General features: G+C 52.7%; 1 protein-coding gene across 3 annotated transcripts; it reads left to right on the forward strand.

Moving 5' to 3' along the window:
* Positions 1–7,889: 7,889 nt before the first annotated feature.
* On the forward strand, positions 7,890–24,958 carry PGAP6 (post-GPI attachment to proteins 6). Of its 3 annotated transcripts, none has more exons than XM_086473322.1 (13): positions 7,890–7,980; positions 12,049–12,226; positions 13,834–14,041; positions 14,128–14,261; positions 14,899–15,164; positions 16,402–16,730; positions 17,458–17,551; positions 18,119–18,242; positions 18,936–19,072; positions 21,175–21,353; positions 21,850–21,996; positions 22,385–22,501; positions 22,995–23,436. In XM_086473322.1, the coding sequence occupies exons 1-13, from the start codon at positions 7,890–7,892 to the stop codon at positions 23,289–23,291; spliced, it is 2,301 nt and encodes a 766-aa protein (XP_086329448.1). In that variant the 3' UTR covers positions 23,292–23,436. The 3 variants fall into 3 exon arrangements, with proteins under 3 accessions (XP_086329448.1, XP_086329449.1, XP_086329450.1); XM_086473323.1 differs by lacking the exon at positions 7,890–7,980 and having other exon boundaries at positions 12,172–12,226; positions 22,995–23,265; positions 23,397–24,958; XM_086473324.1 differs by lacking the exons at positions 7,890–7,980; positions 22,385–22,501 and having other exon boundaries at positions 12,172–12,226; positions 22,995–23,265; positions 23,397–24,958.
* Positions 24,959–25,150: the final 192 nt, after the last annotated feature.

Here is a 25,150-nt window from a genome sequence, read left to right on the forward strand (position 1 = left end):
GGAGGCCCTCCAGCCCCCAGGGTTTCTCCTGCAGAACACCACAGGCATCACAACCACAGCTGAGCATGGTGAGGAGCGGAAGAGTAAGCTGGTCAGGGCATCACTGACCAATCTGGTCTACCTTTGCATGGAGCAGGGTGTTGGAAAACGTTGCACCCTCCCAGCCGACACCACCCAGACATAGCTGTGGGCACCACTCTGCTCTGCTCTGACCGGGGAGCCCATGGCAGGGGGCAGCCAGGGCACACAGGTGTGTAAGGCGGTGCGGACTGGTGTGTAAAGCACTGCGAAGAGCCAGCATCAAATCCAGCACAGACTTGGGCTTCTCCAAACTCAGCCAAAAAGGACCCTCGTGGTGCAGAGCGTGGTGTGTGTGTAAGAGGCAGGGTGTGAGAGCCATGCAGGGGACGGTATGTACATGGAGGGGAAGGGGCTGGCAGTTGTCCCCACTGCCTCTGCCAAGCTTTTGCTTCCAACCGCTCCCATGCCGGGTTGTGTCCTCAGGCAGGACATGGCATGTGGCAGTGGGCAGTGTCCTGGCTCTGAGGTGCTTTCCCAGGGCTCTGCCTAGCCAAAGAACCCCTGAGCTCAGAAGAGCAGGGATGAATTTTGTCCCAGGCATTTGTCGCTGCTGCCACAAGATGGGGACCTCAAGCTGTGGTGCTTTATCAGGGCTAGGCAGAGGGTGCAGAGGGCCAAGCCTTGGTCCTGCCTGCAGAGCTGAGCTGGAGCCTCCGGGTAGGGAGAAGCAGGCTGCCAGGATGGGCTTCCAGCCAGCCCCAGGTCCCGAGCACACTGAGGACACTGGTACCAGCTCGGAGGGGTGCAGGAGGCCCCACCACCAGCCCATTTTCAGTGCTGGGTGCCCCAGCAGCTGGGCACTCCATACTTCCTGGTTCATAGCACAAGGGCATGTGAGGCCTGGGCTCTCTTCACTGGGAATCCCTTAGTGGCCATGGCTTTGTGTGCCCCAGGGCACAGCCTGCCCCACAGGGCAGACATGCTGGCAGCAGCTTTCTACAGCTTGGCTCTCCTTGAGCTAGCATTCCTGCCCAGCTGCCTCTGGACCTGCAGGCAGCACGGCAGTGGTGGTCTGGAGCAGGGCAGGTCAAATATTTACCCCACTGCTGGCCCAGGTTGGTTTTGCAGCTCGTATTGCTGCAGTTCTGGTGCTGCTGGGAGAGATGGAGGCAATCTCTGCATTGTCACAGCAGTGGCAGCCTGAAATGGCACCAGGTGATGTGGAGGAGGTGGACTTCGGGGACAAAGCCCCCTGATCCAGGCCGTGGCAGTGCTCAGGAGGCATTCACAGTAGGCAGCTTCAGGGGAAGAAGGAAGATGAACATCTTCAGGTGAGACAAAGCCTGTTCTGATGTTTCCACTATCTGGAGTCTTTTCTTGCCTCTCATGAATTATTCTTGATGGACAAAGCATCTGTGGTTCAAAGATACCCACAGAACAACACCGTATTTTGTTATATGATAGTCACCAAGGCAAGTGGCGGCTCAGAGCCCATTTTTACTGAAAGAGGAGCTAAAGTGACATCAGGAAACAAGCTCGATTGTTATGACTTACCCGATCACAACAGTTTTACCAGTCTGTTGAAGGGTTGCAAACGGTGTTGTCCAGGTAGCTTGGATGCTACTCTTATTAGCATCTTATAATTAGTCATGGCCCTAGAGAGTGCATCCTGGAAAGGGACACAGAATTACATACTTCTGGAGGAGGCCAAGCATCCTAGGGGAGTTTGCGAGCTATTTCCCATTCAAAATTTAGCAGAGAAGAAGTGGGAAGACATAGAATTCGTTTCTTACTGGAAGCTGCTCTTAGGACATCAGTTGAGAGAGCCTCTTGCTGTAAAGAGGAGGGAATACATCGTGTGTTTTACAAACTGTTCTTCTGTTTATACATCCCATATTGGCATTCAATATGCCAATAGTGTAACTCATGACAGGTGCAACCAATAGGTCTTTTGTTGAAAAACTGCTGTGTAAGCCATTTGTTTGCCATGTATTTGGACAGTTACTCTTTCCTAAATGTCAGATGTTCCATACTGAACTGATCTCTGATTTATCTAGATCATTTTGAATTTTAACCTAGTGCTTTGGGATGCTCGCAGCCACTCCAGCTCAGGAACATCTGGGAATTTAATAAGCACATTCTCTGTTACAACACATAAGTTATTGATGAAAGAACAGTGAATAATAATGTTGAACCAAGGACTGGAATCTGTCACAGAAGGAAAACAGACTCATCTGAAATGATTCATTCTTGGCAATGGCCAGGGTTATTACTCATCTCTTTCTTCGATTAAATATCCCACTGTTTTTCTGTGATTTGAAGTTGACTGGTTTATAGTTCCTTAGTTTCCTCCTTTTACCCTGCTAATGATAAGAGATCCTATTGCCTTGTTTCTGTGACTCCATTACCCTCCACCACTTCCCAAAGATACCGGCTGTTTGGAGATGGTTTCAATCAGTTGCTGAGATAAAGGGATTTTTTTCAGGCAAAAAGTCTGAAAATACTGGAGTGATTGAAATATACTTTAATCCACACTTTTTAGGATCCTCCCACCTTCTCCACTGGCTGTTTTGCCAGTGGGAAAAGGAAAAGTGATCTTAGAAGACAGAAAATAGAGTCACCCTTCACTAAAATGCTGGTTTTGATGAAGGACTTTAAATAGTTTCTCTCCTTCTTTTCCTAAAAGCAGAGACTGCTCCCAGCGGAGCTGCCACAAGCACAGCTGTACAAGCCCCTCCAGATAGGACAGGGCTGATAAAAACAAACCTTCACAGAACTTAAAACATTGTCTGCTCTCCTTTGCCATCATAAGAAGTTCAACATTGCAAGCAACATCTTAGAAAAACTTTTTGCTGCTCCCCCTCAAAGCTGACCTGTGAGGAACCCACATCTCATTCTGTGAGCCCTCATGACTGAAAAGGCACTAAGCATCACAAATCCCCTGTCCTTGGAGATGTTCACAAAAGAATCCAGGTCTTGGATTTTATATCTGAGACTAGAAGGAGCAGGTCTGTGGTAACACGACATTGGCCACTGATGCCTTCTCAGTGCTGTATTGGAGCCATTCATCAACTAAACAGCAGAAACTTTCCACGCCTTCTTCGCACTGGTTTTCCACCTTCTTTTTGTGGCTCAATATGTCTTTTTTGATAGATATAGCCAGATTTTCACTGCAACTGTACCACTAGCAATCCTTTTTAATGAGATTACAATATTTTTCAGTTGGGCCTGCTTGATATTGACCACTGGGGATTGATCAGATTTTCACTACAGAGATGGAAAATTAATAGAAAAGCAAAAAATGTCTTCCTGATGGTTGCCCTGTCTTCCTACCACACACCACCCACCTGAGAAGATCTGAATTTGCCTAGGGATGGTGAAACTGAGAACATAGGAAACGCTCTGCTGGTAACATCATTGGTTCCTCTCTCCCAGTGTTGTTTTCAGCAACAGATGCCATCTGGGGAGAGCACGTAAGCCCATTCATTTTTGATTGTGCTCCTCCAGCGTCCACAGCAGTAACAGCATTTTCAGAGGGTACATTCCCGCCTGTTGCCTTCAGCATCTGTCTGTTGACCTGCTGCTCATGAATTTGCTATACCTTTTCTAAACCTGCTGATCCTATTTGTTTCCACAACCTCCTGTGTCAGCAAGTTCCAGAAGTTCATTCTCCCCCATAAAAGGTATAAAGTCTTTTTTATCCATTTTAAACCAATCTACCAGACTCATCAATAGCCTCTAGTTCTAGTTATGCAGGATCTGATGAGCACCAGGTCCACATTCACTTTATAATTTTGTAGAGTTGGCCCTTTCTGCTACCCCTTCTCCAGGGAAAAATCCCAGCCTTCCCAGGACCTTCTTATACTGCTGCTGCCCCATCCCCTTGATCATCTCAGTTGCTCTGCTCAGGACTCTTAAGTGAACTGAGAGGCCAGAACGACACAGATGTGGGTGCACCAAGCTGTTAGGCAGCAGGCAAAAGATGCCCTCTCTTTCGTTTTGAAAGCCCAAGCCCTTCCTGGCCACATTTTGCTGGCTTTTTATTTGCTGCACATCAAGGCTACAATTTTGGTGAACCATCAATGAAGACATTTTTTTCCTGAGCTGTAATAGCTAGTTTAAATTCAGTCTCCTCTGTTTTAGATTATATTTCCCTATCTGTGTCACCTTATTTAACTACACTGAAACGATTGACCTTCTGTTTTTCCATTTGTGAGTAACACTGAAAGCTGCATATGGCAAAGCTCCATGGACTACATCAAATAGCCTTTCACCAGTCTCCTACAGTGATGGACCATCATCTGGCATTTCTGTTAAAAGCTAAAATGTGCAACTCTAACAGCAGATTTTTGGTCCATATTCCCGAGACAGTTCTTCGTTATACTCTTCCTTTCCAGATCCGCTGTCACAGCGACCTCAAGTAGGCAACAAGCTGCTGGGTAGGCACAATTCAACGAGGATCTAGCTGGAGATGGTTAAAACACAAGAGTTTTCCAGCCAGTGCTGCTTTTTTGCTCCTTGTACCAGGACCAGACAGAGATATGGGAGCAGACTGTGCCAGCTCTGTGCCCTCCAGAGACATTTGCCCATGGCCAATAGGATCCCAGCTATGGATTTATGGAAAGCAATACAGCAAGATGTGCATTACAGCTGCTCAGCCAGAAAGCTTTTATACCTGTTTCAATGGCTGAGCAGCTGAGTGCCTTTATTAATAGTAGAAGCATATTTATCAAAAATCATGGGTCAGCATTGCTGAAGTTCCATAGATTCAATTTGGTCAGGTCACCATTATTTATTTTTCCAGATTGTAGCTTCAAACAAGGATATTTTCAGTATATCATCCAGATTTCTCCCCAGGCCTGTTTGAAACACTGTAGGAAATACCCTCTCCGGAACAGGGTCTTCCATCTGTGTCTGACTTCCTGAGGAGCAGCTGCGCTTGAGGACTCATGGACCAAAGAGCATGAAGCAGATGTGGTGAGCCCTGACCATTACACAGGCACCTGCACTATATTCAGAGTCAAGTCTGTCACTAAGCCAGGCAGAAGCCCTGGCCCCAGCATAGCTGTGCTCCCTCAGGTTTCAGCATAGACAGAAGCTCAACAGTTTTCTAAACCTTGCCATTTTTGTGGCCACCACAAGAGGAGGCAGATATGACGGCAGCTGGATCTTCTGCCTGGCTGCAGGTCATGGTGATCCATGGGTGGCTGCATGTGTCTACCTGCAGCACTGCCTGTCAAAGTGAAGGAAAGTTCAGCTCCAGCTTCAGCTCCAACTCCAGCTCTGCAGCAAAAAGGAGATCCTCCCTGGTTCAAACCCACCCCTTCTTCGGAGACTGCAACGCTGCTTAGCCAAACGGGAAAGGAGCAACCCACAGAGTTGCTAAGCCAATGACAACGTTTTAGTGTCCTTGTGTTTGGAGCAGCTGTCAGTCTGGAGGTGACATGTCCTACAGCATCGACCACCCCAAACAGTTACAGTGAGAACTGCAATGCTTTTCTTGGGGAACAGGAGCAAGTCTAAGTGACCCGAGCTGTGGGAAAACAGGTATTGTAACACGGATCTGATTCTGCGTGATGTTAGGTGAGTGTGATTTATGCTCAGATCTCTCAGATCTTTGACATTCAATCTTATTTTTTGTCCATTAAGAGGAAAACAACTGTAAGTAGAGACAGCATTGCAGGAAAGCCATTCATAAGGATTGATTGATGATGAGCTGATACCTTTAAAGTGGAGTTGAAGGCTAAATAAACGTAGAATGAGAATAGAAGGGTTTGTTTGTTCTTCTGAAAGAAGAAAAATTTTTGAGCAACAGCAAAATCAACTGGGAGAACTCAAAGCTAATGTGGAAGAGGCTTGCCATTCCTTAGGGAAAGCATTCTAGAATTACTTCATATCCCAAAGAAGCAGGAAAAACAAGAGGGAAAGAATGTAATACCTAACTGGAGTGTGATTTCCTACTATCAAAAGGATATTAGGAATAATAAGCAGATTATGAAAAATGGAGAGGGAGACTAGCCATTAAAGAAGGCTTTGATGTTCGCAATATACATGAGTGAAGAAAGAACAGATATATCCACCAAGGTGTGGGTCAAGATCTCAAGGCTTAGTCACGAGCTTTGTTGTAAGTCAGGAGCCATGTTACAGCAGCATCGTGTGGTGCTGAGCCCACGTGACTTAGACTGGAGAAAATATTGGTTAGTGGATGAATTGTAAGATAGAATTCAAGAAAACGGGGAGATGATAACAGGAGTGTTGAAAGGGAATTGTTTGGCTGGAGGGAAATTACTGATGGAATCTGACCTTGGATCTGGCCTTGGAATTTTTATTACTGGCCAAAATGTTAGAAAAAGAAGATACGGCTACCGTCACAACAGAATAGGATCAGGATATTACACGATACTTGCATGGCCTCAAGGATCAACATAGCAGAAAGGGGATGATATCCTCACGCCCACCAAAAAGATGGGGAGGAAGCTGATGCTGCCATTAGGTAGGACACGTTCCAGGAGAGCTTTGAACTTCTAGGGATAGTATTACACGGGGACAAATGGAAATGAACAGGCAGTGAACAAATCTAAGCTGGGAATTAGAAGAATAGTCCTTTCCCATGCCATGATTTATGTGCTCAAGCTTTTGGGCTGATCTAAAGGAAGTCTTCTCATAAATTAGGTGAGGACATTGCTAGCTATTGATTGGGCTTTTGGTGATGTCAGAGCCCCTAGAAAATGATCGGCTCTTCCCTAGGGGATTTCCTTCCCACACCAAATAAACTTATGACAAGTATATTGGGTCTGGGAGAGCAAGAAGCAAAGATTTTTTGCTCCTGAAGTAGAAAGTCCATCTTCAGGGAGTTTGTGGTTGACTGGAAACAGGTCTGAAGTCCTCAACCAAGCCAACCCATAAGCAAGTGGTGGGATTTTTGCCTGAGCAACAACTCTGAGACTGTGTCCAGACTGCATTGTTCTCCTGAAGAACACAAACAGATCACAAGGTAACACAAACAGATCACAAGGTACCCCAAACGAAAGGAGTGTAAAAGGGAAGGTCCTTGACTCTTTTGAAGTTAACCAGAAAATCAGAGATGGAGTTGACCGTTCCTATGAAAGCCACAACTCCCACGAGTCCTATGAACATTGCAGATACCTGAGAGCTGAGAAGGCAACCGGACTTTCTAGGAGCGAGTATGAAACCATCTCTCAGACTGAAGGGCTGAGCCTCCCCAACAATTTCTGTTCTGACCTAGGGTACGGTGGGCTGCTCGGTTATGGCCAAGGCCTGCTAATGTTTGTGATTTCAGGTTAAACTGATCTTAAAGTACCATCGCACTTTCCCTTCTCGGTACTGGGAAGCAAACGCACGAGGCTACGACAAGCGACCCCAGCAGCCTGGTTCCAGCACCACCGGCACCACGCCGCACTCCCAGGGGCCCAGGGTGCTCCTGGGGCTTTGAGGCCCCCCCCCAGGAGGCTGTCAGAGACCTCTTGCAGTACCGGGGTGCTGGGAAGCCCAGGACCACCTCGGGCCCGTGGGTCACAGGGCTTCCTGGGGTTATGTGGGGTCTTGGGGCGCTGGTAGGGCTCCAGGACCCCCCCAGGAGCCCGCGGGTCCCTAGATTCAGCCCGCGGGCTCCCCAGGGTAGGGGGGCTCCCCAGGTCGGCGCTGGGGCTCCCCCAGGATCTGAGCACCCCACAGGCCCCAGCCTTGTCCCCGAGCACCCCAGGCCTCCCCCGCCGGTGGTTCCGCCGAGGGCGGGCCGGGGCGGGGCGGGCCGGCGGAAGCGGGCGGTGGCGGCGGCGGCGGCGGCGGTGGCGATGGCGCTGCGGGGCGGGCGGCGGGCGGCGATGCCGGGGTAGCGCCGGGCGGCCATGGCGCGGGGAGCCGGCCCGCCGCTGCGGCTGCTGCTGCTGCTGCAGCTCCTGGCGCTCCCCGACGGCCGCGGCAACCGCACCGGCCCCGGTGAGTCCCGGCCGGGGATGCTCGGGGGGCTCGGGGGCAGTTTGGAGATGCTCCGTGGGGGCTAGGGCTAGGACAGAGGGGCACGGCTAGCAGAGGAGCCGGGGGGGGGGGGGGGGCTTCGCTTCTGTCCCAGGGGCCGGCGCGGTCCCGGTGGACAGAGGCGCCGGTGGGAAACCAACCGGGTTACGTTAAAGTGAGCGGGGGCTTGTCTGCCGCGCAGCCCCGGGAGCTGGTCTGAGCCCCGCAGCCCCTGCCAGGGCTGGCTTTGGGGTGGCTTCGTGATTCCCGAGTGAGTTGGGTGCTCGGGGGGTCTATGGACTGTCTCCAGTGTCGGGTGCTGCAGAGCAGCGAGAGGTCAGGCCCAGACCCAGAGGGGTTTCTGCTGTATTTGTGGTGGCAGTGGTTGTTTTCCTTGGTTTTGATTTGTTTGAGGTTACTTCCAGTGCATCAAGGCAGCTGGGTGGGAGCAGAGGTTTTGGCAGAGCGGTGGGATGCTCTTTGTGGTGGTGCTGGGGGTCTGGGGTCCCCGGGGACCTTGCCTCCCTCTCCAGAGGGTCAGCCAGCAGATGCAGTGGTGGAAAGGTTTGGGAGGGTGAGGTTGTTTGCCTGCTTCACCCAGTCACTGAGGCAGGCTTGTGCCGGCGGTGGCTATCCACTGTTGACAGTGGTTATCACTTCCTCATAGTCTGCAAAGCATGGAGGCTGCTCTGGGGAGCCGATGGGTGAGATGGCCTTTTGCTCCAGGCCCACCCTGCTCTGGCATCCTGCTAGCTGGGTTCCCAGCCCTGGAGAGCTACCCTGTGCTCAAGGTGTGGTGGTTGGTTTGTCTCGGTGCCATCCCGCCGGCCAGGGGAATGCCTCTGTAGGGTTAGGTCTGGGAGCCAGTGAAGATCGGTGCCTCCCCAGAAGAGCAAGGGGTCCTTTTTCTGGGACACATGAAGATGGATTTTTGACCTGGGATAAAGGAATAGGGTTTCTGTTACGTTATAATGGCCAAACACCTTGCCCTATAGCAATGTCTTGTCCAGCGTCAGACGTATCACCATCTGTATAGCTTTACGCAGCATCTGCTTTGAAATGGGGGCTTCATCCTGTCAATGAGAAACCAGCAGCCAAGGTATCATTTCCTAAAACTACCATGAGATCCTCTTTGGACAAGCCAACCTGAGCTATTGTAGGTGGCTCTTTATTCTGAAATTCAAATAACGCGTCTCCTCTCTGCATCTGCAATTCTACCGCGTTTTGTTTGTCTTAAAAATACTTTTGGTTTTTGCATAATACGTTTGAAGTCTGCTTATGTGAAATCTGTGTGGGAGAGGATGGAAACAACATCCATTTGACAACTCCCTTACTCAGTTTAAAGGCTTGTTTTCCATCATGGGACAGTCAAGTGGGACTTTCCAGGTGTTGCTGTCCTGGTGCAGAACATGCTGAATAGATGGGGACAGACACGTACAGAGCACAGCAAATACTAGAGCACACTCTCACGATGCAAATGGGCTGCCAGAGCACACGCCTCGCCTGCGGTGACCTGTCTTTCTGGCTTTCTCTGCCTGTGGTATTTCCTTGTCAGCCCAGGCAGAGGGTGCCCTGGGAATCAGCTTACCCGCTCCCAGGGTGCAGCTCTGGGTGCCCAGCACAGCAAAGCCTGCGAATAGGGGCCTGGCTGGTTGTCACCATGAGAAGCTGTTTGTGAGTGGACTTTGTCCATGCTGGTGTTTTGCTGATACAGCCGCAGCTGCTGCTAACCTGGTCGCAGGCAGCGCGTGGGCAGGGCAGGTCTGCCTGCCTGCCCTGAACCTGGGACTGCGCTCTGTATAACTGACCAGTCCTTAATAAATAGCACCACTGGTTGCTTGAGTTTTTAATTTATCAGCCTGCCTGCCCTTTCCTCCCCAAAAGCCACACAAATCATGCTTCAGCTTGGTGAGGACGTGCTGGACAGGGTGCGACTGTGGCTGTTTGCCATACAGAGCCTGACAGCCGGTGGGGTTGGAGCAGCTTGCGTCAAGGCAGGAAGGCTTAACCCCATGCAGATTGTCTGATGGGACCTGTTGCATGGAGCAGGACCAAGGCTCTCCCAGCTCTGATCTCTCTTTGTGTCCCTGTCTGTGCTCATCCTGTGCCCAAACATCTCCATGGACTTCCAGAAACGAATATGCCGTGTGTATGCAGAGTGCAGCTGAGGGTATAGACACCACCGATTCAAGACTGCTCCCTTCTGTAGCTCCTGGGCATGAAATGTAACTGGGCTTGTAGGGGATCACAGCCAGCTCTTGTCTGTAGTAGCCCACGCACTGTGCTGGCTTTGCTGCCAGGGAGCGTTGGCTTGAAAAGCCCCTTTTGTGGTCTCTGCTGCTTGCTGGCCTGGAGAGCAGCATAACCCCAGTGTGGGGACCGCTGTGGGACAGCTCTGCCCATCGGCTATGGACTTCTCAGTGTCCTCGAGGTAAGCTCAAGGCTTACCCTTCCCCATGACCTCGCCTGGCCCCGTGCTGTAAGGTGCTGCAAGGGCTGCTCCCTCGGCTGGACCCCGTGGGCGCATGGCCGGGGCAGCCCCTGCGACGAGGCGGGGCGGCCGCGCTCTTCCTCCATGAGCAAATCCCTCAGTTGGCTTGCGTGGCTGGTATTTCTTGCTTTCCTGTTTCCTCCTTTCCCTGTTGGGTTTGCAGGGTGCCCGGAGGCTTTGGCTTTGTAATTTGCCAGGGAATTAAACCCATGATTACTGTTCCTGTTTCTTTGCAGTACCGTGGGTGCAGGCCAACGTGCATCCTGCTTTGGGGCATGAATCGTAGTTCCTGCTAGGTTTAGGTTCCTCTTGGCACGAAGTACATCCCAAGGCTCTTGTCCTGCCTGAGGACTGTTTTCCTCTTTCTTTGGCATCTTACTTAAACTCATTTGGGTCCTCCATGTTTCCAGCATGACCCTGTGCAGGGTTGGAGGAAGGCAAGTTAAACTTGCTGCTTTATTCTCCGATAGAAATGAGGAATCCGTGTCCGAAAGCTGCCATGGTTTCTCCCCACTCCAGGGAATTCCAGAGTAGAAAAGGAGCATCTGGGAGGACTTGGCAGAGATGTGAAAACATCTTCTTCTACCTCCTTGCTGAGTGTTATGAACTTTGGTTTTGGGTGGGCGGCATGGCCTTGGCTCCACTGTCTCTGTGCAGTTTTGCCCCCTTCCCAGTCCTGGTGTGATGTTTCTTTTCCATCCCTGGGTAGCGGTGTGGCTGGTTTCTTGCTGACAGTAAGACTAATGTATAATTTTACAGGTGAAATGATTAGCAGGGTGGGGGTGATCTGCCTGTGTAGCTGGGCAGAGGGGTGGATGGAGGGTCTAGCTAGTCCTGACGGCACTTGGACTGAATAGCTGTTGTCCTCTCGACAACATGACCTTTTGGCCTACCCTAGGGCTATTCTCGCTATCCCAGCAGCCTTTCTTCCAGGTAGGAAAATTTGTAGGCTTTGGAAGGTATGTCTGAAAGCAGAGTTAGGTTTGCTGCACATGGATTTTCGTCACGTTGCATGTCACAGGGAGGCAGCGTGTTGTGCAGTACGTATATCCTGAGCTGGGTAAGACTGATAACATCAGTCCATGCACTCAGCAGAGACAGACAAGGGCACAGCTCTTGCCTTTTGGCACTATAAACTGCTGCTGGGGCCCAGAGCACCCCTGCACTACCTGCACCCATCTGCTCTCCACCATTTGCACCACGGCTTGCTGCTGCCTACTCCATCGCCTTTTCTTGTGCCATCAACTTTTCCTCCTAACCTTTTCCTCCTCCTTAGTGTTGCTGGTGATCTGTCATCTTCAGAGCACATCTCACAGTTAAGGTATCTTTTAGTGCTCTCTGGCTCCAGGTGGTGGGTTTGTAGCAGAGGTGTGGATGGTTCTGGCTAGAGGAACAACATGGATCACCATGTACCTAGTGAGACCAGGATGAGAAATCTGGGACACAGAGGCTTCCTCTCCAGTGATCTTAAAACTCCTGTGTGCTTCTGTGGGTGAGTGTAGCCCTGCAGCCTGCCCCCAGCAGCCACCCCAGCAACTGCTGTGCTGTCTCCCTTTCAGACTCCCTGTATGTCTCCGAGTACTTCTCTCAGAGCGCACAGAAGCTGTCCTTCTACAGGTGGTACGGGAATGCCAAGCTCTTCCACTTCCATGTGCCGGAGGACACTGTGCTGCTTCGCTGGCTCCTGCAAGCGTCCAGGGGGAAAGGACCCGAGTGCACCAACATGGAGATCACAGTGTATGTATGTCCCTGTGCCAGTGCTTGCCTACGTGGGCTTCCTGTCCTTCTCTTGTCCTTGTTGCTCATGGCTGTGGTTGGTTGGTTGTAGGAGGCTGTGCATCAGTTCCACTGTTGGTTCCCAAGTTGCAGCAGCTGTAGTTTCTTAATGTACTAGCACTAAATACCTGTAGGAGCATTTCGTGTTCACATTACTAGTGGATCTGGGGCTGTCTATCAGACATGGTATCTAAGAGACCTTCTGGTGAGGCTCTAAGAGAGCTTCTGGTGAGGCTCTAAGAGAGCACTGGTGAGAGTGTCACGGTGAGGCTGGTGTTGCTGCTCATGAGCAAAGATGTTCCTGGACCTTTCTGTGCCTGGCAGGGTCCTGCATGTGATACCAAAGGATGTAGCAGGACTACAAGGGGCTTACGAGGACCCAAACCAATTGGAGATGGACAAATTCCCCAGTACAGAGGAACTGAAGAGACTGGGAATGTTTTGTGAGGGATGTGGCTGTGTGAGGAGCAGAGATAGGAGAGGAATGCCGAGTCCTGCAAACACAAGAGCGTGAGAAGATTGCAAACTCAATGCCAATAAAATAAATGCTGCTTAAAGCAGTACTTGAGTTGTTAAGAAGATTTGAGGTCAAAAACTTGCAAGACCTTGAGCTGTATCTTGGGAGGGTACCAAGTTTCCTGGGCAAGTTGTGCCCATGGAGACACGTGGGTCTCTGGCACCCACTCCATGGAGGTCTCGGGAATGACTGAAGCTGCTTGGCTTGTGCTTCCCTGGTCTGTCCTGGGCACAGACTGGTGCTCCTAGTTGCTTCAGAGCAGCCTGGCACAGATGGTCTTCCTACTTTCTCCTTCCCAGAAAGTTTTCCAAGACTTTGGGATGTGAGGGACAAGGCAACAGCTAAACGACACCCTAAGAAATAAAGACCAGCCCAGCTAAGCTCAAATGGGTTAATAACTTATCACCTGTCATGTTTGCTTGCTGGACCTGTTACGTTCTGTTGCAGTGCAGTCCCAAAGCGAGCAAATAAAATGCCAGATTGGCTGCCCAAATAAATACCTCACGTGTTACTTAGCTGCCTGCTTTGCTGCTATTTCAAACATTTGGCTGCTTATCTGGAAAGCAGAAGTGTACTGAAGTCGGTCATATGGACCTTCCTTGGTAAGCATCTTTTTAGTCTGTCTGCCCACCCTCCATAAAAGAGGAAAAAGGGAGGATGCAGATCTTAGCTAGAAAACGAAAGCTCTTCATTGATAATTTAGCCTATACAGGGAATTTGCTGATGGTTATAAAGAGGAGTAGTCTTGCAGCTGGGGCTTAACCTTAGTAAGTGTGGAAATTTGCTTTCAGGCTTGATGGAACCATGTAAATCCTTATCTGAATAAGCAGCCAAGTTAAATCTCTAAATAAATCCTGGATAAGCTAATAGCAGCCAGTCCTCACCAGATGAAAATGATGGCTCTTGTGGTCCACTTGAAAATGTGAGATTTTTCCAGCCTGCTCCCTCTCCAATCCCAGGCCAACCTGGGTCTCCACCGTTTGTATCCCAGTTGTCAGTTGCCAGCATGTTTACATCCCACAATTTATTCGCATTCTGGTTTCTCTCACAGGCACTTTCGCTACGGAGCCCCTCCTGTAATTAATCCACTGGGCACTCGTTTTCCTGCAAATGCGACCGTCCGTCCTTCCTATAACATAAGCATCACTCTGAGCAGTGCTGTGCAAAACGCCACCTTTGTGAATGTCACCACTCCTGCTGCTGGCGACTGGTTCATCGCTGCCCACCTCCCTGAAGCTGCTGGCAGGATTGAAGTGAAGGTGAGGGTCCTGGTGAGGATCTTGGCCGTCGTACTCTGCCCAGTGTGTCTTGCCACAGCTGACCCGTCTGCTCTCCCCTCCTGCAGGGTTTCTCCACTCCATGCCCCTGTATGTTCCAGGCAGACATGTTTGTGCTCAGACTCACTGATATGCCTGTGCTGGAGCCTGGTGTTGCTATGCCACAAACCGTTGTCTCGCCCGCTAAGCCACTGCATGTCAAGTGAGTGAGGGCAGCAGATGGGCTGCAGGGGGTGGGATTTCTCAGGGGTGCTGCTTAGGGGAAGCCACTGTTGTTCCCCCGTGGGGCTGGAGCTGGAGGCTCTCTGAGCCTGTTTGCTGAGCTCCCTGCAGCAGTGGTAGGGTTTTCACAGGGAGCACGCAAGTGCCCTTCCCTTCCGACCTTCCCAGGTGATCTTAGAGGTTCAGCTGCATGAATTTTAGCTCTTTGAGATGTTTCCCGTAGGAAGGATTTTCACAACACCAACCAGGGCAATCTAGTGCTGGTTTTGGCTAGGACAGAGTTAATTTTTCTCACAGTAGCTCGTATGGGGCTATGTTTTGGATTTGTGCTGAAAACAGTGTTGATAATACCAGGATGCTTCCATTATTGCTGAGCAGTGGTTACACAGAGTCAAGGGCTTTTCTGCTTCTCAGAAGCTTCAGCGAGTGGGCTGGGGGTGCACAAGAAGTTGGGAGGGGACACAGCTGCGACAGCTGACCCCAACTGACCAAAGGGATGTTCTGGGGTTAAACCATGATGCTAGTTCTTGCCACAAAGCCCTGTGGACTGTGGTGGGTCGTGGCTGGCTTGCGTTGAGACTACAAGCTCTGCAAACTGCTGGTCCCTCCTCCTGCAGGGTCTTCGTTCCCAAGCACGCCGCAGGGATGCAGTTTGAGCTGCGAAGCTGCATGACAAGCGAGCAAAAAGCGTGCGCCGTGCGAGTAGTGCTGGGTTCCATCACACTGCCCCAGTCCTTCCAGAGGATTGTCACCTGTGTGGGGAACGTAAACTGCAGCCTGGCCCTGGATTCGCCCCCCTGGGAGAAGTGGCTGCAGATCATGGTGGAGAGTCTTGGTGCTGCCAATGCCAGCGTGTCAGTGGAGATGCTGGCTTCTTTCACAGGTGGGCTTTCACTTTCTCTAGCCCTATGGGAAGGACCAGGAAGAACTTTGTGTCTACTGTGTCTCTCTTGAGCCTTTGGGTGGCTGGCTGTAGTGGCTTGTGTTCCCCAGCATGCTGGTTGCCTACACGTAACCTTAGGGGCTGAGACCTAGTAGTTGCTTTGGGGTCAAAAGTGAAGGCTCCGGTGTTTGCCCAAGAGGGATACTCCCTGGAGCTGCCTGTTTTGGAAACACCTGAAAAGTTCAGGGTCTCTGAAGCAATGATGTTTTCCAAAGCCTGTTTGGGAAGCAGAAGCTGGCTTAACATCTGGTGGGGAGAATAGCTTTGGGTAGATGCACCAGACTGTAATGATATGTTGACTATCGATTGGCTATAAGCAGGTTACAGACAGGAAACCATCTCACAGAGGTGTTCTTGGGGTAATGTCTTGGGTCTGTGTGAGGAGATGTCACCATTTCAGGTGACACCTTGTGACTCAGGAGGTCACAAGGTCCTTGTGGCTGTGATAGGCACCTTTGCATTCTCTTGCTACTTGACCATAATCCCTGTTTGACTCTTGGAAGCTCACCAACTGGTTACATCTTTAAAGTTTTCCTCTGCTGGGGTTTCTGCCATCCCCTCTCAAAGCAGAGCCTCACCCCATGTCCTGGAGGGCCTGGCACTGGCAGACGAGGTGTTAGAGGGGAGCACTGGAGTCTCTGGGAGAGATGGCCAGGCTCCAGCAGTGGGACTCCAAGTGTCACATTCAGCTCCATCTGCCATGATGTGACGGCTTGTGCCTGTAGCTACACTGGGTTAGCTTCTCTCTTCTGCTCAGCCTGGTCTGCTCACATCTGGGGAACTGGTAGAGATTTGTATGCAGCCTGTGGCTATGGGACAGCTAAGTGCTGTGCTCTGCCACTGGCTCCTGAATAATCCCTGGGTACCCTGATGTGTTATGATGCTGTGCAGTATCCCTTCTTCTGTTCCCCCTCCCCTTCCCTGCAGCTCCAGGGTGTTTCCACCCACTGTACCACTGCCTGGCTTCCATCGGTGTCCTGACTTGTGGATGCCGATGCTAGAACTCCCCCCCGCAAAGACGGTGCCTTTCAGGGGCTGTAGCCAACACTGCAGCGCACAAACCAGCTGAAATAGCCCCAGTTTGTGCTATCACTTGAAGGTCTGGAGCTGCTGGGGCCCTGTCTGGATGAGGTGCTAGTCCTGGCTGTGCTGATTTCTCTCTTTTTTTGCTTTACAGCTTGCAGACCGGGGAGTACCAGTTCATTCCTTAGCTTCAGCAGCCTGAACCAGAGCCAAACTGGTCCCAGACCAGGTAGCTCAGGAGCAGCAGGGAGCTCCACTCTGTCCACCAGAGAGGCGTCACGCAATTCGTCCAACAAGAGGAGCTTCTGTCTGCAGAACCAACCCATTGTTCGTGAGGACCTGGATGTGGTGTCTGTGCGCTACAGGCTCTTGAATGGTCCCAGTGTGCCCGTGAACTCCCTTTCCCCGACCCTCCTTCTCCTTAACCTGAACACTGGCATGGACAGTGGGGGTTCCCTCGTGGTCAATCTCCTGCTTAACAAGGTGCGGAGGCTGATTGAAGGGATTGTCTCCCCTTTGCAGGGCTTTGTCCCTGCGCCTGGGTTGGTTTGTCAGCAAACTCCAGGGGTTGTAGGTACCGGTGGGACTATTTCTCTTTGTTGTCGCAAAACACTCTGAGCTTGTTTTAGCCGCTTCCAGCATGTCCCACCTGCCAGCACCAATTCAAATGCCACAGCTTGCTGTCATGTGGTGGCAGTGACGCAGAGGAGATGAAAAAGAACACAGCTGCAATGCCATCTTCTCCACAGCAGCCTGGCTCCTTGCCACCAGGAGAGGAGGCTGAACAGGGAAACCCAGGGATGTTCCTGCCCAAGTCGCTGATTCACAGGCTCCTTCAATGACACCCTGAAATCAGCCCCCTGAAATTCTATGAGGGCTGAGCCAGCCCTGATGTCCTGCTGCCCCTGACTTCTGCCACCCTGTGCTCATGCTGAAGTGATGTGTGAGCGTCCCAGCTTTGGGGCGGTTCCCCCCATGCAGTCCCCCAGGAGGCTCTCCTGCCTTTCAGCCAGCATGTAACATGGTGGCAATGCAGGGTGAGGTGAACACACATTTGCCCAGAAAGAGCTGCTGAATTGATGGGTGAACTTGGCCTGCAGGATTTATTGTCACCTGCTGCTCCTGTATACTGTGGGCAGCGTGGCAGGTGAATGGTGCAGGGGGGTGGCACTGGGGTGCTCTGACGTGGGACAATGCTCTGTTTGCACAGACGTCCGTGAGCCTGGCCAATGTCACTGTGGTAGCGTGTGTGAGTGCTGCTTCGCCGGTGCTGTCCCTCAATGCCACGCAGAACTGCAGCACAGGTATGACAGACGCTGGCACCCGCTGCCAGCTCAGCTACACCATCTCAGGGCTTTGCTTTTAGACCTTGTGAGCTGTTAACTGAGTCAGGACTTTGGGGCGGGGGTCCCAGGGAAGCTGATTTTGACATGAACCCTCCTGAGGTCTTTGTGCTGGCACATGCTCAGGGTGCTGAGGCGCAGGGCCTAGTCTGGCACCAGGAGTTAGCCTCCACCGAAGGAAGGTCTGGTTTCCAACTGGGGCTCTTTCAGCCATGTTGGCAGGAGGTTTGGGGATGGTCAAGGTATTGCTGGTGTGCAGAGAAGCTAAGCTCCACACTGGAGGACTAGCCAAGCAAACAGGTCATTCCAGGAGCCTTGTGCTGTCTAGGCAGGTACTGAGAGCTGAGATAAGAGAAAAACCAAGGGGCTCAGGAGCAAGGGTCCTCTCCATCCCCCTGGTGCCTCCTGAGGATGGGAGCAAGGAGCCACAGGAGCATCTGATTCCTGTGCAATCAGTCTTGGCCTGGGATTGCTGTGGGGCCTTCTCCCCTAGTCTTGGCCCATCACAGCACCCTCTTTTCTTTTAAGCTTTTTTCCAGGGCTACCCGCTGAGCATGAGCCCATCCTCTGCAGAAGCGATGCTGATCGTCCTGTACCCGCAGACGGATGACTGGTTCCTCTCCCTGCAGCTCATCTGCCCAAAGGGCCAGGGGTGAGTCTGGTGTGTCATCCTGCTTCGGGCCTGCTTCAGAGCGCTCTTCCTCCCCATCCTGCTGCCCTTGGCTAGCGTGAGCAAAACCGAACCCCTGTCCTCACTGCCGTGCTGTGAGCTCATCTCACCTGGCAGGCCTGAAGCCATGGCTGCAGAGGGGAAAGGAGGTGGGTGGCAGTGCCACCTTGCTCTCTTGTGAGCACCCAAGCAGCTTGTCTGGTGCTGAACAGGCACATCTCATGCAGACTGTGGGTGGCAGAGCCTGCCTTGGATGAGCTTCCCCCTCAGGTGGATTTTGAGGTGATAAATTGCTAAATGAAAATGCTGCTGTTACTCCTTCGAGGGGTCTCTGAGACACAGGCAGCTGTGCCCATGCTCCTGCCGTTTGCCTTCCTGCTGGCTCCTTGCAGAAGGGGCTGAGCACGTGCTGTAAAACAGTGCTGGTGGTGTTGGTTTTGGGTATCAGGGTCTGCTATGGGGGTCTGGGGAGAGCTGATACCCCAGCTTGATTTGGCCATCTGAGTGGAGAGGAAGCCGACTCTGCTCCTAGCTCTTGGGAAGGGTGGAGCAGATCCCAAAATAGCAGGAAGCTTGCATGCACAAGTGTGGCCTGACCACCTGAAGCAGAGTGTTCCTCGGGCACAGGGCTGCCCTGAAGGACTGGGCTACCCCCGCCACCTGCTCTCCTTGCAGTGAATGTAATGCCGCAGAAGCCAAAGTGACCGTCTTCGCATACCTCACCCCCTGCTTCAATGACTGCGGGCCGTACGGACAGTGCAGTCTTCTGAGAAGACACGGCTACCTCTATGCTGGCTGCAGCTGCAAGGCTGGTGAGTGCATTTTCCTAGGAAGCCTTGCTGTCCTCACCATGGCGGGGCCACATTTTTCGTTGGTGGTGGTTGGGTGGAGGAGCCTGTGGTCTGCTGCAGCTGCCAGGAGCAGCCTGGGGTCACAGCACCTACCCAAAGAGCCCTCAGCACCCGTGGTGGGCTCTTTGGGAGCACCCTGACTTCCCCAAGGAGGGGTGCTGGCTTCTGAGAAGCAGAGGGTGCTCAAGGGGAAATGGGGTATCGGGCTGAGGGCAGCTTTCTGCTGCATGGTAGTTTTGCTTCCAGCTTGGAGAGGTGCTTCTGAGCATCCCCAGAGAGATCAGGGTGTCGGCAGGGCTGCCTGAAAATGCCTGCCTCAGAGCCTCTGCCTTTCAGGGTGGTTATGTAGGGTCCTGATACAGGATGTGATGAGGCCAGGCTGCAGTCCCTGTCCGTGCTTTGCCGTCGTGCTCTGTCTGCTGCCAAGAGCCAGCATGCAGGCCAGCCCTTAGACTCAGAGGTGCCTCTGGAGGAGGAACATCTGTGTCAGCTGCTCATTATCTTAATGGGATGAGACGACTGGGCGGGAGTCAGTGGTGTAGGGAAGATGATAGCTCTGCTGTGCTTGGGCGGGTGCGTGTACCTGTTCTCAGCAGAAGGACAAGGCAAAATGTGGTTCACTGCTGCTTTGGGCCTGAGCCAGGACATCCCTGCTGTCTGCTGCAGTGCTGATGCTGGGTGAGGAGTGAGATGGAGAACAGCATCCGAGTTTCCCCGAGGGTGCCAGGTTCTGGGAAGCACAGAGCCCCCCAAGGGAACTGGGGAATCAGGCTGAGGACAGCTTTCTGCTGAGTCACTCCAAGCAAAATGCCCCATCTGCATATTTGTGACCCAGAAATAAACTGGAGAGAGCAGCCTCCCTGGGCTCTGCCTGGCTGGGAGCCGGCAGAAGGGCCAGCACTGCTAGCTTGGTTTCTAGCGGCACTGTAATGGGATGGATGCTACTTTTAACCCTGCTTGTTGACTGTAGGGTGCCTGCACATACTCTACCTGCCCTGTGACTGACCTTCTTTCCCCAAAAGGAAGGCATGGACATCCTAATCTTGAATTAAAATAATTTAAATTTAAAAAATAAACAAACAAAAAAAAAAAAACAAGGAAAAAAAACCCTGAAACATGTTTGTGCTTATAGAAGACTCTCTCAGCTCAGTCCTTGCCAGGCAGCAGGCTGAGAATTGTCCTGTGTCAAGCCTACAGCATGCACTGTCCTGTAGGAAATTTTCAATCCCACTGTCCTGTGCAGAGACCTGAGTGTCACCCTGGGCTGAGGCAGCAGGTTTGGCCACCATGGAGAAGAGGAGTTGGAGGGGCATCAAATCACTCCTGCCACTGCCTATGGAGATTACAGGGACACTGGACCTGGACTTCTCTGGGCAAGCACAGGAAAAGGGCAAGAGGCCACAGACACAGATTGCAGCAAGGAAACTTCCAGCTAAATCAAAGATGACAAATTTTCCCCCAGCAGAAATGTTCAGCTTTGCACAGCATCCAGGTCTACATCCTTGGAGATCTTCAAAACTCAGTTGGACAAGGCTCAGGGCAACCTGGCCTGGCTTTGCAGTGTGCCCTGCTGAGACAGGAGGTACAACAGGAGCCCAGTGGCTTCCTCAGTGCTGTGGATCATTCTCCACCTTTGTTCCTGCGATCTGTAGGGATCTTGCACCCAGCTTATAGTATCATCCACAGCATCTGAGCCTCAAGTGCTTGCTGTATCATCTGCAGGTAGCATGTGTGTTAACTGTGGGAATGAAAAGTACCAGGCTGGACAAACCCATACTGTGCTTAGGATGGTGTCTGCTACGTGGGAACAACCTGGGGGATGTCCTCAGAGCAGACACAAGGCTCTGCTGGGGTTCCCCAGGACTTTCCACAGCAGAGCACGCGATGAGTAATGAGACCATCCTGAGAACAGGAGTGTGAGTAGCTGATGGAGCAGGGGAGAGGAGCTGAGGGACAGTCCTGGGGTATGGTCGCTGCTCCCGAGGCGTCCCAGGCTCCTGCTGGGTGCTGCGGGGGGACAAGGTAGGGCACGCGAGATCTGCACAAGCCTCTCTGCTCTGCAGGTTGGGGCGGGTGGAGCTGCACAGACGATACCAAGGCCCAGTCTGTTGGTGCACAGAACCTGGCCACCTTCCTGCTCACCCTCAGCAACCTCATGTTCCTGCCGGCCATAGCGGTTGCTGTTTATCGCTACTACCTGGTGGAGGCCTCCGTCTACACCTACACCATGTTCTTCTCCACGGTAGGGATTGCCTTTTGTCAGGTCCCCTGCCAGCTCCCCCTGAGCATCAGGAGTGCTGCATTGGACTTGGAAGTCCTTGGTGGAGCAGTCTGTCCTGGAGCTCCACGAGGAGCTTCTAGGATCGTTGGACAAGCACCTCCAGGGACATGTCCTGCCCCTTCAGAGCTTGGCAGGGGTGTTATTTTCACTGAACTTTACCAGCCACACTGTGGAGGCTCGTATTCGGGGGTGGGACCCCAGGGAGCAGAGATGGAGTTGGACCACTGCGCACTTGAAGGATGCTGTCCTAGCAGCTCTCAGCTACTGCTGGGAGGGTGCAGGCTGATGGCTGCTCTCATCTGCTTTCCGTAACGCCACGGTGGTTTGGTGGAACTTCCTGGAGGCAAAGGAGGGGTCCTGGCTGCCATGGGCTGAGCCTTCTCCTGCCTCTTCTTCCCAGAAAGCCATGTGGTGCTGCTGGATTCATGCTAGCCTTTGCTTTTGTCCCCGGCTCTAGTTCTACCACGCGTGTGACCAGCCAGGCGTCGCGGTGATGTGCATCATGGACTACGACACACTACAGTACTGTGACTTTTTGGGCTCTGTGGTAGCCATCTGGGTGACGATCCTGTGCATGTCCCGGGTGAAGAAGATCCTGAAATACGTGAGTGTCAGGTAACCCCACGCGGCAGGGCCAGACCTGAGTCAGCCAAGCTACAGGTGGCTGTGCTGAGCCCTCTCACGGCTGTATTTTAATGACACAGCCCAGACTGGTGACAAAGCCTGTTTGTCACCCAATGCCACCCTGATTTTTCAACCAGTAGGTGGTTTGGTCCCAGGAGTTTGGATCGTGAACCTGTGAGTTTGTAGGGACTGGGCCTGAAGGGACTGGGGTTTGTGGGTCCTCTGGTTTCTCCTTCTGAAGGTGCTTCTCCCAAGTCCTGCATGCATGCAGGGCTGGTGGCCAGGAGGTGAGGTTCTCCCTGCCTCTGGCATGGCTAGATATGCTCTGAGATGAGCTGCTGGTATTAGTGGTGGTGTCTCATCCCCAGGTCCTTTTCATCTTGGGGACCCTGTTAATTGCCATGTCCCTGCAGCTGGACCGCAGAGGGGTGTGGAACATGATGGGTCCCTGCCTCTTTGCCCTCGTCATCATGATTGCAGCGTGGGTAAGTATGGGCAGCCAGGCAGGACCTGCAGCCCTTTGCCCCCCTCTGAAGAATGATGATGGCAGAGCAGACCCCAGGCTCCAACCCATCCACAGATGTGGCTTGATCTCCTTGAAACACTCAGGTGGAGGGTGGGCAGGGCAAGGGATTCCCCTTCCATCCCTCCAGTAGCTGAGAAATCCCCTGGTTATGGGTCTCAGCAAGGTCCAGCTGCTGCAGCTGCAATTGAGGGCATGCTTGTGGCTGCAGTGTTGTCCATGCCCTGGGCAGGAGCTGTAGCATCTGTGCTGGGCTTTGGTGCCACAGCTGGACAGGGCCGTTTGCATACAAGAGACGGGCCCAGGAAGGGGGGAGGCTGAATTTCTCAGGGGCAGCAGGCACAGCCTCTTGCTGTGAGGCTGGCGGATGCTCCTGGGTCAGGCAGCACTGCCTGTTTCTCCCTGCATAAGCTTCAGCTTGGCTGCTTAACCCTTCTGTGCTCTGACACCTCCAGGTTTACCATGGAGTGAAGCGCAGACACTGCTACCCCTCTTCTTGGAAGCGCTGGGTTTTCTACCTCCTCCCAGGGATCACTTTGGCTTTCATTGCCATCTCGGTATATGCATTCATGGAAACCAATGAGAACTATTACTACACCCACAGCATCTGGCACGTGCTGGTGGCTTGCAGCGTTGCTTTCCTGCTTCCTCCTCGGGACAAGCATAAGAAGCCCTGGGCCTGGTCACAGAAGCTCACTTGTCGCTATCAGATCTGCCAGAATGACCGTGAGGAGCTCTATGCTGTGACCTGAACTGCTCGGCTCCCGGTCACAGAGGTGGAGGGCTGGTGAGGTTGCTCTTTGCCTGGACTGCCCCGCTCTCACACGTTGGCAATCCTCTTATGTGCTTATTCACAGGCCGGGAGAGCGTAGTGTGGACTGGGTTTAAAGATGAAGATGGCGGGCTTGTCTTGTGAAGGCAAGTTTGAGGCCACCTCTGCTTTTCTGCTGGGATAGAGCAGGCTCTTCGTGGTTCTAGATCAAGGAATAGCCTGTCCCCAACCTCCCCACAGCCCTGGGGGAACCAGCCCTTCTTCCCCTCCTGCTGTGTCCATGAGGCTTGGGCTTAGCCTACACTGAGCTGGAGCCAGGGCTTTGGCTGCTGGTATCTTCTCTGCACCCTCCCTGTCCTAGCAGAGGGCTGTGGGACGGGCATTTCCCCTGCCATCCTGCAATCAGCATTTGAACCCAAGAGAAGAACGGATTTCTTCTGATCGGGGGGCAAATGCTGCCACATGCCCTTGGTGCTGATGGGGAGGGAGCTGATCTCAGTGTGCTCTGGGCCCTTATCCGCTGTCCCCACGGTGGTCTGGAGCCTCTCTTCCCATGAAATAGGTGGTGCTGCTCTTACCTAGTCCTGCTTCTGGGCGCAGGAAGAATGAGGCCAGGACTTGGGCCCTTGATTCAGGATAAGACTTGTCAGGAATATGAAAAATCCCCATGTGGGGATGTGCAAGAGGCATCAGCAGCATCTTGCCCAGAGCTGTAAAAACCCACAGCAGTGCAGGGTTTAGTCTAAGTTTAACTTCAGTTCTCTTAGCTCATCTGGAATGAGCCAGGCTGCTGCACTGTGCCCTTCCTCTCTCCATGTTCGGGTATTCACCATCTTCCTCCCTTTTGTGAGTTTGGCATGTGTGCAGCTCTGCCTGGGGCAGCATAGGTGGTCCAGGATGGTGTCTGAGCTGCACAGCCCCTGCTCTTCCAGCCTGCTGTGCCTTGGAGGCTGGATGTCCTGTGGGGTCATGGCTGGTCTGAGGCCACCGGCAGCATCCCACCCCTGCCAGGAGCATCGCCATGGGCTCCCCGGATGGCTATGGTCTCCTTTGCAGCATCTGTCTCACCTTAGCCTTACTCTAGGGCACGCAGGCATCAGAAAGCAAGGGTAGAAACTTGGCAACTTTGCCCATCCTTAGTCTATAGATAAGGGCTCATATACATCCTTCCTTGCTGGTTTATTCCAGCTGTGCTCAGTCTGGCGTGTGCTGCTGGGAGCCCCTCTGCAGGTGGCTTTTAGGAGGAAAGAGCTATTAGTAATGAAGGATTTGCCTCCTCGGGGTTATTTCTTTGCTTTGAAGAGCACCCAGCCTTCTGCTCAGCTCTGCACTTTATCCCCATGCTCCCCCTTCCTCTGAAAACTCCGACATTTGAAGCAGCCACAGGACGAGCGAAGGCCACTCGCCTGCACCCAGTGGTGTCACCCCCCCCCCGTCACCCATGTCCCCCGCGTTTCCTTTTGCTGCTGCCATCCACGACAGCACAGCGGGAAGGGGGGGACATGGGGCCCTCAGGGCTTCCTTGAACTTTTATCACTTTTAGGCACTTTCCCCCCCCCATCTCGGTTTGCACAGTGGCGTTGCAGCCCCAGCACTGTGGCAGGCGACCGCCGCTCCTTCACAGTCGTGCTGTCCATGCCAGGCCGCTGGCATGGACCGGGTGCTGCCGGTTCCCGGAGAAAGCAATAATTCCTCGTTGGGCCTTTTCCTTCAGGGGCTTCCGCGCTGCGAAGCAGGAGAAGCTTTGGGGTGAGAAATCCCTCTAACGTGATTGTTTATTTTATGTTCGATCATCGAAATTCCGCTTTTCCCTCCCCTACCCCGCTGGCCCTGGCGCAC

Source organism: Leptosomus discolor, chromosome 14, assembly GCF_034619465.1.
Source record: "Leptosomus discolor isolate bLepDis1 chromosome 14, bLepDis1.hap2, whole genome shotgun sequence".
In the NCBI taxonomy this organism is placed as follows: domain Eukaryota; kingdom Metazoa; phylum Chordata; class Aves; order Leptosomiformes; family Leptosomidae; genus Leptosomus; species Leptosomus discolor.

Bases quoted from the DNA above. Each gene is read 5' to 3' on its own strand.
- PGAP6 (XM_086473322.1), top strand. From the start codon at position 7,890: ATGGCGCGGGGAGCCGGCCCGCCGCTGCGGCTGCTGCTGCTGCTGCAG. The intron at 16,731-17,457 runs GTGCGGAGGCTG...CTGTTTGCACAG, and splicing joins TCAATCTCCTGCTTAACAAG to ACGTCCGTGAGCCTGGCCAA. The intron at 17,552-18,118 runs GTATGACAGACG...TTTTCTTTTAAG, and splicing joins CACGCAGAACTGCAGCACAG to CTTTTTTCCAGGGCTACCCG.